Source organism: Acinonyx jubatus, chromosome C1, assembly GCF_027475565.1.
Source record: "Acinonyx jubatus isolate Ajub_Pintada_27869175 chromosome C1, VMU_Ajub_asm_v1.0, whole genome shotgun sequence".
Classification (NCBI taxonomy): domain Eukaryota; kingdom Metazoa; phylum Chordata; class Mammalia; order Carnivora; family Felidae; genus Acinonyx; species Acinonyx jubatus.
Window position 1 is genome coordinate 32,467,106 of NC_069381.1, and position 13,493 is coordinate 32,480,598.

General features: G+C 40.1%; 1 protein-coding gene across 9 annotated transcripts in view; it reads right to left on the reverse strand.

Annotated features, from left to right (window-relative positions):
* Positions 1-1,805: 1,805 nt before the first annotated feature.
* The window catches only part of FOXJ3 (forkhead box J3), a 148,930-nt gene continuing 137,242 nt past the window's right edge, over positions 1,806-13,493 (reverse strand). For all 9 annotated transcript variants that reach the window (XM_027059498.2, XM_053212440.1, XM_015063145.3 and 6 more), the window contains 2 exons: positions 6,838-6,945; positions 1,806-4,804 (listed from right to left, as the gene is read on the reverse strand). In XM_027059498.2, coding sequence (XP_026915299.1) covers positions 4,689-4,804; positions 6,838-6,945 — 224 coding nt within the window. In that variant the 3' untranslated portion in view covers positions 1,806-4,688. The remainder of the gene's footprint in view (positions 4,805-6,837; positions 6,946-13,493) is intronic.

Here is a 13,493-nt window from a genome sequence, read left to right on the forward strand (position 1 = left end):
CAAATAAGATCTATGTAGGAGTTTTAAATGCCTGCCAAGTAAATGACGTTCTCCACTCCTGCCCTTCCCCAAATCCTCTAGATCTGTGACTTCGAGCAAGTCACTTCCCTTGCTCACTAGGTCATCACTAGACTTCAAAGGCCCCTTCTAGCTTGAAGCCTTTAAGACAGTTCTGTGATCCTAGGGCGTTTACACTGGACCCTCATATGAATGCTAACCGATGCTACTGTGGCTTTTGCAGGACTGCTTTATCCAACTGGTAAGGGCGCATCTGTAAACAGCAGCCCTTTGCACACTGGAACATGTCAAAAGCTCAAGAGTTAAACCTGCATCTTAATGATCTTGTTTACTTTTTTCATTTGATTAGCCCAAATTCAGCTGCACCTGAATCAGCACAAAGTGGCCAGACTTAACCATGCCCCAACTACAGTCCTTCAGAGGCCCTGCTGATGACCAACATTTACCTCTAACGGGGTAGAGGTACCTCTAATGTTACCTCTACCTCTCCAAGGGACACCTATACACTGGTGGGCAGGCGTTATCTCTGGCTTTGGGAAAATTCCCTTGCGGAAGGCAAAAAGAAATGAGCTTTAGAGTCAGTCCCAGACTGAATTATCCCAGATCCATTGGCTGGGAGAACTCAGGTAAGTTAACCTTTCTGAGCCTCAGTTTCCCCAACTGTAAAGTTGCAATAAGTAGCTTTTCCTAGCAGTGATGTACAGTTAAGTTAGAAGTAGCAAGAGGCCCTGGGCAGGAAGCCCTACCTTTCCTGAGGGAGGCAGACTGCAACTTCAAGTCCACTTCCATCCATGTTGCTCCCTGCCCAGTGCTTAGCCTCTGCACCTGTCATGTCAGTCAAGCTGGGCCACCATCACTTACCTCCTAGGATCACTGTGCTTGGTTCTTCCCCGACAAGCCACAACTACTCCCGCTTCAAACTCCAGCCCTCTGCTGGTCTAGCTTTCGTGCCTGGCCCAGTAGTATAAATGGAAAAACCTTCTCCTGTCTGTCCAGGGCCCTTTTAAGACTCAAATGAAACAGCCCATGCCAGCCTGAGGCCTTCCTAAACCATTGCCTCAGCCCTCAGCATGACCCACCTCCTCACCAGCAGAACTTTGCTGTGCCAAGGCTGCTCCCCCCAGCTGCTGTCCGCACCTGTCCCGGAGAAGTCTGCACTCGCTAAAGGCAGGGGTTGTGGCTTTCTCATGGAAAGGCTTGAGCTGGTGTCTGTTTGGCAAACTTTAAGAAGCGCCACTTTCACCTTTAGAAGTAGCTCTCTGAGAAGGCCGCACGGGGGCAAGAACAGGGGCCAAAGATAGGGGGAAGGTAGGGGAATTTCCTGGAAGTAATGGAGGATGGTGTAAAAGAACACGACATTGGATTCAAATGACCCAGATTCAAACTCAGCTCTGTCACTTCCAACAAAGGATCTGGGGGAGCCATTGTACCCATACCATGAGAATAACGGTATCTACTTAGCATCGCACCTGGCACACGCTGAGTACTTTTTTGTGTTCTGATACTGTTCTAAATGTATAAATGCATTGATTTATTTAATCCCACTACAACTCTAGGAGACAGGTATTATTATTCTCATTTTAGAAGCACTGCAAATGAGGAAAACGAGGCTCAGAGAAATTAAGGAAGTTCTTCTTAGAGCTAGTGAGATATTCCTAAAGGCAGCAGCAAATGGGACATACAATCTCCAAGACCACAAGCACTGACTGCAAGTTTCTGCATCAGGACTGGCTCCAATCTTGTTCCCTCAACTGTAGCAAATGACACAGGCCAACTGGTGTTGTAAATAGAGTTAACATAATATATTTATTTTAAGTGCCATTCATGCATATCAGTCTGGCAGCAACAATCCTAATGACACTTGGGATATTTCTTTACAGCACTAAACAGTTACAAAGAATGGGCGCCGTTCATCATAGAGGCAAAATATGAAATCGTGCAATAGCAAAACTGTAGAAACATTAAAACACTGACTGTCCAACAGCAGTACAGAGAGCAGATTGTGTTTGCACAAAAAGCCAATGCATTTTCATCACATATATACAATATAGATATGTACACATCACCCTCTGAATGAACAATATCAAAATACTCTATTCCATTTGAAATAATCCCCGGATTGATTCCCTCCCACTTCAAAGGACATCTGAGAGACATGTATTTACAAGAACACACATGAATACGTTTACATTTCAAAAACTGCCACAAATGCCAGTCGGATTATTCTCCTGGACAGAGTGCCCCCATCTGATCATATGCATTTATTATTCTTTTCCCCAAGAGTCTTCGGTCAATTTAAACCCAAGACAGAGCTTGTTCTGCACTGACAACTAGCAACAGAAACAGCCGCCAGAGGGGATGCGCTGCACCTCACCAGGTAACTCCGGCTGTCTGGCGCCCCCCACGAAGGCCTGTCCTGGGCTCCCGGGCCACCTGAGTCACAAGGGTGGGATGGGTCCAAGTGGAGGCTCTGCCTCCAGGGACATGTGTGGTTAGGTTTAAATTCTCATAAAAATATTGATCACTGCAAATCAGTAAATGATTGCCAAATGGGAAATCAGCTTCACACAATTTGTAAAATCTTCATCAGTGGTTTCTACTCAAATCATTCAATGTAAGACTGCATTCCAATACCCAAATTGTTTAAAGTGCACATTGCTACCCAAGCAATTTAAAGTTTCAAAACAGCTTTTGTGGTATCTAGAAAACAGTGACTTGAGCAGACTATTGAAAATCACCCCCATTTTTCCAAGTGTTTGCTCTGCAGGCTGCTATCTCATCTTGCCTCCGATCCACATAAGAGGGGCCTGTTGGCTGCCTTGCCAGAATCCTCCGATTTTCACCGAGCCAAGGGGCTGGAACCGAGCTTCATTTTTCATGCCAAGCAAGGTCCAAACAACAGGAACATAAAAGCCCTTCCTTTCTCCCCAACCTCATCAGCCTTTTACCGTGGCTGGCCTCCCAGTGATTCATTAAAGGCAACACTCCACTAAAACAAAATAGCCACACACAGTGACAAACACTCTCACATACACACATACAGAAACAAAGATGTCTGTCTAGTTCCAGCAGAGGACACTCAACCACAAAATCACTAAGGCTAACTGGAGTGATTTAGTAAGCATGACTGTAGAGACTAGAGATGCTGAAAAGCAACCAGTGAGCAGTGATTACCCCTTGATTTGATGGAACAGATCATTCCCCCATCATAACTGAAAGAAATTCCACCTTTTTATGGTCTAAAGAACCAATTAAAAATCTATTCATTAAAAAAAAAATCTAATTTCTGTTACTTTTATTATAAAACTAAGACAATCAATCCATGCAAAGTAACTATGATATGATATGAAACAAAACAAAACAAAAAAAACAACTAATAAAAACCTCAAAGAGGCAGGCTGCATTTCAAGGAAAGTAACCAAATGTCATGCATACACAGACACAAAGGACAACAGAAACAGCAAACCACTTAATGACATCTGCACTGAAGACTGAGGCAAATAAAATCTATGTGTGGCTCTACCCTCCTTTCAGTGCTTCCTAAGTGGAAAGAGAATGAGTGAGGAAACCTGCTTTATAAACAGTGCCCTGCTGTTCTACTGCCCAAATGAACTCTGATTCAAATTCCAGAAAAATTCTATTTAGCTAGTAAGTCTCAATCAGCAGGAATGCTAAGACAGAGACATGTGCCGACAAAGAGAATGACACAATCTTTCTGATTGTCTTGTCTGTAAACTCTTAAGAAAAACAATTCTGTGCTTTCAGACACCGCACTTCTCCTTACTGAACCCAATAGGAGCTGAGCATTCACAGAAGGTAGCAATAAATATTAAAATAACACTTCTGAATAATAAATACAAGAGTGAATATGGAGGCAATGATTTTGTTAAAGAGCTGAGCAATATGCCCAGCTGCTAATCGATCAAAGAAATTTTAGAACTGTTATAATGCAGATTTAGGGAAACAGACATGGAAAAGGTACAACATAAACTCTATAATCCCCCCAAGCATCAGAACAAATTTGGTCAGTTCTTTATGCTGCTCAGGAACAACATGCCCCTGTGGACTGTTTGGAAAGCATCAAACTCTGGGTCCTTACTGAGTAGAACTCAATGCCCATGTTTCTGAAAAGCAGATTAAATGAGGGGAACTGGGCTTTGAAAAAATCCATTTCCTTTCAGTTGCCTACATCAGTTAAAAGCATCCTGCAGAAAATAGCCTAACGAGGAATAAAAACTCACAGTTAACTTTCTTTCCAAGACGTAATAATCCAATTAGAAAAACTGAAGCCTTTCAGTAATTTTTGTACATATATTTACACATATGTATCTATAAACTGCTTGCAGCAAAATAGGCTCTGTCTGAAAAATCAGTCTGGCACTTGTGGTCAACATCGAACTGACACAAATATGCAAAAGCCGTTCAAATCACACAACAGTTAGGAGCTACATAGGGCAGCTGGCAGGGAGACAAACATGTAGTACTTGTTTGGGTCAGATAAAAGCAGTAATTTATCCAGCTAAAATCTTTTTGATTGTCTTCAAAAGAAATTTTGATAACATCGGTAAAGTGATTAGCAACTTTGTTTTCTCGACTGGATTCTCTGAAACCTTTCCCTTCACTGCACAGAAAGGTGACGCTGGGGTCTGGTGCCTTTGCAGAAACAAGCTCTACACAATTGAATCCCAATCAAAGTCATCCTGGATGTCATCTGGAGGCAGAGAGCGCCGCATCTGGAAGGCTTGGGAAGGCATCATGTGCTGCTGGTTCATGGCTCCGTGATGGCCTAGAAGGAAGGAGGCAATGTCAGCAGTGACTTGGGTAGAGAAGAAAGAAATAAATGAACACTGATTGAGTACTTACTATGTGCCAGGCACTCAGTGCACATTATCACTCTAATCTACGTAAGAGCCTTCACCAAGGTGGCTCTTATGATCCTCATTTTATAAATACCAAGGCCTGGGTTTAACAGAATGAGCAAGTTACCCAAGGTCATCCAACTAGTAAAAGGAAGTGATTTGAACTCCATTCACTTGGCTCCAAAACCCACACCTGTTGGATTAAACCAGGAGGTAGCAAGGAGGGCATAAAAAGAATGCTAGAGTGCCCAAGTGTGGGCACAACCCTTTCTCTTAGTCTGTCCTGCATCAATCTGTGTTTCAGCAACATGAATTGGCTCCCATGAGAATGGGAAAAGGAGAATGATGTCAGTGTACCAGTGAGGTCACACTGGGTCATCATGAATTCCCACCAGCAAGTTAACTTTTGTGCCACCAAGTAACAGCGGTAAACACAGAGGATATCAGCATGGCTGAGTGCCGGAGGCCCTGAGTGCAGGACAGGGCGCCCGCTCTCCACGTTCCTCTTCTTAGATCTGTGTGGCCGTGTGCAAGAGCTGGTGCTCTGCAATTTTGGTGCGTTCTGCCCTTGTCACCATGGCTTTGACAAACCCCTTTCCAAACCAGACTTTTTTTTTAAAAGTAATAATCTCTGTTTACTTGCAGAATTCATTCTTTTATCAGGAATTAAACATATCCTTTTCATGCAGATTTTTTTACTGGATGATTACAGTTTTTGTTTGGCTTGCTTGACCTGATTACAAAGTTTCAAGTAGTCTGCTGCTGATCTCATTTTTCTTATAAGCAAAGCCCTGCTTTTTAATGTACCGTTTTACAAAATGCTAAGGTTTTCAATACATCACAGTACAGCAGAAATGCCTATATTTATTTTTTAACTTATAAATATCTTAACTATGTGCCAAGCACTAATTTAAGTGATTTGCCTATAATCTTCATTCAATTCTCTTAACAACCCTAGGAGTTAGGTAGTGTTGTGAGCTCTCTTTAACAGAGAAGGAAGTGGAAATAGTAAGGTTAGGCAGCTATCAAGTGGCAAAGCACCAGAATGCAAACCCTGCAAATCCAGTGCCAGAGTCTTAACTACCCTATCTTGCCACTTTCAAGTTCCTGGTGAGTGCTGAGGACAGATAACACTTATTCTTTCCTGTTCACCAAAGAACAGGTCACTTGGCCCCCAACTCCTCCTTCACTATTACCTGACACACAGTTCTTTGGGGGTTTTGAGTTCCTATCTGCACATCACCATTCTGCTCCTCGAGCAGCCTAAGTGGAGGGGGCAGTGTGGTACACGAGAAAAACAACGAACTCTAAATCGAGATATCAAGGCTTGAGTCTTGGTTTGGCAACTTAGCCAAACTGGGGGCTCTGAGCAAGTTATCTCAACTTCTGAGCCTCCATTTCCTCGTCTAGATAGTCCTTAAGCTCCCTTCCACCTCTAACCATGTGCCTGCCTTTGCTGCCCTGGTAAATGTAACTTATCCTGTATTCAGGAACCTAGGGGGGAAAGCTTATGAACCAGTGACTCCTGCAACTTACCTCTTCTGTAAGAGGCTTCCTTAGAAACTAGAGGTGGGGGGGACTTCAGCAGAATGAATGGAACAGAATACGTAGGAGCTAATCAAAGCAAGTTCTTGAAGCCTGCTCAAGTCCCATCGAAGTCAAAAAGCCTCAAAGATTCCTAAGACCCCAGGACAAGCTCTATGCCCTGGACCTCATTAGAGAGGCAGGACAACAATTAGAATCATAGCATTGAAGAGACTTCAGGTCAAATGGCCTAAAGAGCAAATGGCACTTGAATCCCCTTCCTCAGCACTGAAGCCAAGTAACTGTGCACCCCACACCCCATCCTCCCTCACCAAGGAGTTTACTCCCTCCTCAATGGCCTTGTTCGCTGCTGAGACAGCTAAAGCTTTTCCATATTACCCTCTGAGTACCAAATGCAAAACACAGCCCAAATTACCTGCAATAGTCGTTCCTGGAGTGCTAAGTGCCTGTGGGATGTGAGGGTAACCAGGGGGCGGCATCACTGAAGGAGGGAGATTTTGCCTGGAGTCTATGTACAAATTTCCTAATCAGATTGAAAAACAGAAAGAAGGAAAACATATTGCCATAAATAAACAAGTTAAACATTAAAATCTTAATACAATTGTTACCTAAAACTAAATTAAGCAGGTAAGGCAAGGAGGAAAAGAGAAAGAAAAATTACTCCTTTCAGATGCTAAAACTACCAAAAGGTGGTGCTGGCTTCTCGAACATGGTGCCAGGCTGGATGTGAGTACACGATGCTAATTCCAGCTCTGCCTCTTACTGTCTGGAGGCGTGAAGGCAAGTTATATGTCTCTATTGTTGTTGTTATATACTTCATAACAGTTCAAAAGCATTTTCATATCTATTACCATCTGAGCCTCCCATTAAGTCCAAAATGAGGGCAAGACAGGGATTATCCCCATTTTATGGCTGAGGCAACCGAGGCTCACAGAGACTAAGCAGACTTGCCCAAAGAATATCAGTTTGACAAGGGTAGGGCTACAATCCAGTTCTCCTAAATCACAGGCTCTTTCTAGTAACCACTGTCCCTATGTCCCTGATTTTCTCACTTTCAAAGCAGACCTATCTGTAAGTGCCCTAGCTGATTAACAAAGTGAATGGGGGCACAAAATGACAGGAAAGATCTGCACAAGTTTAACAGAGTTATACCAAGTAAAGGTGATCAAATATGTATTATTCAGAAGTGTGGAGAAGGGAAACAGAAATCTCATTTGAATGGCATTTCAGAAGGTTCTTAATATATTTTTGTTGACAGGAGCCATTAAGTGTAACAGCTCTAAAATGTCAATTACATTGCATCCTAATGCAAAGTAGGAAGAGAGGGAAGCAAACATCATAAGCCCACCACCAATTACTCCTGGGGAAAAAGAACCATAACACTGGCTCACATTGTATGGACCATCTGGAATTCTGGACAGGCTATTTCTCCCTTAGGTATTCTATTGTGTCACACAAATTACAACTGCATTCTACCACTGCTGTAATCAAACTAGAAAACAGCAACCATTTTCCCAGAGGAAACTAAAACGATACTCATGGCAGGAACACTGTATTTGGCTGCTCACAAGTTTTTACCTGTCACTGGAATGTCAGACTGTCCATGCTTAAAACAGCCTCTGAAACAGTCTAATTCAGGCCTACCTCTGTTCATGCAAATGAGGACCTAAGACCAGAGGAAAAATAAGACAGAACCAGGAACAGAACCCAGACCTCTGACTTCCAGCCACTGCTTCCCAAGATAACATGACTTTTTATAGCAAAGTTTACAGTCAGAACTAAACTCTTTGGCCAATTTCCCATACTGAAGATTTAGGAAGAAAAGAAAGGAGAAAAGTTACACTAAGCTGCAGCTATAGTATATTCTTAGAGGAAAAATCCTGCCCCCAAGTGCTGATGAGGCTTTACATGAGTGGCTGGTGCAATTTCTAAACACTGCACCAGGGTGGAGGGACTATGCCACTTTGAGTAATATGGTCACTCATTTATCAGTGACTTCTCAGCCTCTGTCTTGTAAAATCTTAGCTCTCTTTCTACTCATCCTTAAAAATTCAAGTCACAATCGAAAGACAACTGATTTTTATGGAGATTAATTCTGTTTTTATATTTTTTTCATTTCTCTTTCTTGGCTTAGTAATTCTTAAAGGGAGAGCAAGGTGACAATTACAGAAGAATGATGGGAATAAACAAGGATCACAGGAATAAATGGACACCCACATTAAACAAAAAGCCGAAGTTTCTGAACTTATCCCTCCTCCCTACCCCATTGCAGGCAGCTGTTCCTGTGTTCCTCGAACTTATACAGCTGGCAGGAGCCAGGGTGGGAAAAAAGGACACTATTCTCCAAATACTAGGGATCTGTAATCTGATCACAGAGATACAGACAAAAAGGAGGGTGGTCATGTCATACCTTCTACCAATGCTGCAAGCTCCTCACCTAACACAAACTGATTTCCTGGGGCTTTAAAGGGGGCTACTGCCCCTTTTCCTCCCTCTTTCATTTTCCTCTTTTTACCTTTTTGAGAGACAGACATTAAAAACTAGGACAGTGAAAAACAACTACGTATACTGGGAAAATTAGAAAGTGACCACCGACACCAAGAGAAAAAGCACAGGCTCAGAGAAGACCTGAGAAGACTTTAGGGAAAACCTTAGCACAAGGACACCTTGCAACAACCAAGAAAACAAAAACAATAGGCAAAAACAATATTTAAAAACAGCAAACCCCGGGGAAAGGAAATAATCTGGTTTCCATAAGTACCATACTATTAGATTCAAGTGTCTAGTTTTCAACAACAAAAAAAAATCACAAGGCATACAAATAAACAAAATAGTATGCCCCAAAGTAAGAATAAATCAGTAAAACTTGCCCTTGAAAAAGATCTGATGACAGACCTACTACACAAAGACTTTAAAACAACTGTCTTAAAGATGCTCAAAGACTAAAGGAAGATGAAAAAAAGTCACGGGTGCACGGGTGGCTCATTCAGTTAGGGATCTGACTCTTGATTTCGGTTCAAGTCATGATCTCACAGTTTGTGGGTGGGTTTGAGCCCTGCTTTGGGCCCACTGTCAGCGTGGAGCCTGCTTGAGATTCATTCTCTCTCTCTCTCTCTCTGCCCGCCCCCAATATATAAACTTAAAAAAACTTTAAAAAAAAGAATGTATGAACAAACTGAAAATACCAATAAAGAGATAGAAAACCTCAAAAGAAATAAAATTCTAGAACCGAAATGAAAAATTCACTACAGAATTCAAAGATAAATTTGAGCAGTCAGAAGAAAGAATCAGCAAACTTGAAGATAAGACAATGAAAATTATCTAGGCTTAAGTAACCAAAGAAAAAAATTTGAAAAAAATTAAAAAAACAAAACAAACAGAGCCTAAGGACCTGTGGGACACTATCAAACAGACCAAGTCTGCATTGTGGGAGTTCCAGAAGAAGTGGGGGTTGGGGGGAGTAGAGAAAATGTTTGAAAATATAATGGCTGAAAACAACCCAAATTTGGTAAGATAGGAATGAAAACATCCAAGAAGTTCAACAAACTCTAAGTAAGATCAAGTCAAGAGACCCACGTGTCAAGGGACATATTATAATCAAATTTTCAAAAGCCAAAGATAAAGAGACAATCTTAAAAGGAGAGGGAAGTGACTTGTCACATACAAAGGAACCTCAATAAGATAGAAGATTTTTCATGAGAAATGCTGGGAGTCAGAAATCAGTGGGCTAATCTATTCAAAGTGCTAAAAGAAAAAGTGTCAACCAAGAATTGCTACACCCAACAAAACTGTCCTTTTCAAGAGGAAGGGAGAAAATAAGACATTTCCAGATAAACAAAAGCTAAAGAAGTTTGTTACCATTAGACCTGCCCTCCAAGAAATGCTCAAGGGAGTTGTGCAGGGTGAAATAAAAGGACACTAGACAGTAACTCAAAGCTGTATGAAGAAATACAGATCTCAAAAAAGGTAAATACATGAGCTATCATAAGAGCTAGTATTACTGCAGCAACAATCTAGAACTACTTTTTCTTCTCTACACGACTAAAGAGACTAATATATTTTCTAAAAACGATTAGTCTAGAAGCTTATATTATTCTAACTTTCATTTGTAACTACACATGTTGTTTTCTACATAATTTAAGAGATGAATGCATTTAAAGGAATTATTAATATATATTTTTGGGCACACTATGTATAAAGAAGTGATTATGTGATGTCAGCAACCAAAAGGGGTAGAGATGGAGCTGTAAAGGAACTGAGGTTTTGTGTATTATAGAAGTTAAACTGATAGAAATTCAAATTAGAGTGTTATAACTTTAGGATGGTAAATGTAATCCCCATGGCAACCACAAAGAGCTATGCAATATACACAAAAGGAATGTGAAAGAATTCAAATATTTCACTACAAAAAATCAACTAAATACAAAAGAAGACAGTAATGCAAAAATAAGTGTCAAAAACCTATAAAACCTTATAGATGACAGAAATCACTCACCAGTAATTACTTTAAATGTGAAGGGATCAAATTCTCCAATCAAAAGACAGAGACTGGCAGAATATGTAAGAACACATATCTATAAAAGACTCACTTTACATCCAAAGACACACATAAAATGAAAGTGGAAGGACTGAAAAAGATATTCCATGCCAAAAAGCAACCAAAGAGAACAGGGATTACTACATTAGTATCAGACAGACTTTCAATCAAAAAAGGTTACAAAGACAAAGAAGGACATTATATATCAACAAAAGGTTTAATACAGCAAAAAGACGTAACAATTATAAACACCTTATGCACCTAATAATAGACCACAAAAAATATGAAGCAAAAACTGACAGAATGGAAAGGAGAAATAAACAACTCTGCAATAATAATTGGTGATGTAAATACCCCACACTCAATAATGGAAAGAACAACCAGGCAGAAGATAAGTAAGGAAACAGAGAACACAATAAACCAACTAGATCTAACAGACAAATACAGAACATTCTACCCAAAACAGTATAGTATACACATTCTTCTCAAGTGCACCTGGACATTTCATAGGACAGACCATATTTAGGCTCCACATTAAGTCTCAATAGATTTTAAATGATAAGATATACAAAGTATCTTCTCTGACCACAACAGGATGAAGTTAGAAATCAGTAACAGAAGTAAACTGGAAAATTCTCAAATTTGTGGAAGTTAAAACAACCCTCAAACAACTAACAGATCAAAGAAGAGATCATAAGAAAAATTAGAAAATACTTAGAGGCAAATGTAAACAAAACAACATATGGAGACTTATGGAACAGCCAGAGTAGTGTCGAGGGGGAAATTTATAGTCATAAACACATAAAAACAAGGAGTATCTCCATCAAAAACCTAACTTTACAATTTTAAGACCTACAGGGGCACCTGGGTGGCTCAGTTAAGTGTCTGACTCAATTTCAGCTCAGGTCACAATCTCATGGTTCATGAGTTCAAGACCTGCATCAGGCTCTGTGCTGACTGTTAGCCTGCTTGGGATTCTCTCTCTCCCTCTGCCCCTCCCATGCTGGTGCACACTCAATACCTCTCTCAAAATAAATAAAAATTAAAAAAAAAAAAAAAAGACCTACAAAAAAAGAACAGAATAAATCCAAAGCTATCAGAAAGAAGGAAATCATAAAGATTAGAGCAGAGATAAATAAAATAGAGAACGGATAAAATCAGAAATGAAAGTGGTGATAGTACAATGGATAAAAAATGGGGCACCTGGGTGGCTCAGTCAGTTAAACATCTAACTGTGGTTCAGGTCATGATCTCACAGTTTGAGTTCAAGCCCCATGTTGGGCTCTGTGTTGACAGCTCAGAGCTTGGAGCCTGCTTCGGATTCTGTGTCTCCCTCTCTGCCCTTCCCCACTTGTGCTTGCTTGCTCTCTCACAAAAATAAAATAAACATTAAAAAAATTACTAAAACTGATCAAAAAGTAAAAAAACAGGATCATATGAGAGTACTACGAGCAACTGTACACTAATATATTGGATAACCTAGATGAAATGAACAAATTCCTAGAAACACAAGAGCCACCAAGACTAAATCACAAAGAAATAGAAAATCTGAATACACTTAAAACTATAAGATTGAATCAGTTAATCAAAAATCTATCAGCAAAGAAAAGCCTTGGACCTGACAGCTTCACTGGTGAATTATACCAAACATTTAAATAACTAACACCAATCCTTCTCAAACGATTTTCCAAAACACTGAAAGACAGGAAGCACTTCCTAACTCATCCTATGAGGCCAAAATTAGCCTGATACCAAAGTGAGACAAAGACACCTAACAAGGAAACTACAGACCAATGTCCTTTATGAACACTGATCCAAAAACTCTAAACAAAATACAAGCAAAATTAATTTAATACCATATTAGAAGGATTAAACACCATGACCAAGTGAGATTATTTCTGGAATATAAAAGGGTAGTCCAACATATGAAAATTGATCAGTGCAATACACCACACTAACAGAATAAAGGGGGGGATAAACCTACATGCTCATCTCAATTGATGCAGGAGAAGTTAATGATGAAAGTTTCATAATAAAAACACAAACTAGGAATAAAAGGAAGCTACTTTAACATGTTAAAAACCATATTCGGAAATCCCACAGCAAACATTATATTCAATGGTGAAAGACTTGAAAACTTTTCTAAGACCAAAAACACAGCAAGGATGTCGACTTTTACCACTTTCATTCACCATACTACTGGGAGTTCTAGCCAGAGCAATTAGGCAAGAAAGAGAAATAAAAGGCATCAAAATCAGAAAGGAAAAAGTATATTTATCTCAGCTCACAGATACGATCTTATATGTAAAAACCTCCAAAGTTTCCACCCCCAAAGTAAGCAAACTGTCAGAATAAGTAAATCCAGCAAAGTAGAGGATACAAAGCCAATATGCAAAAATCAGTTCCATTTTTACACAATGAGCAATCTGAAAAAGGAAATTATAGAAATAAGTCCATTTACAATGGCATAAAAAATACTTAGGAATTAATTACAGAAGTTTAAGACTTATACAATGAAAACTACAAAAACATTG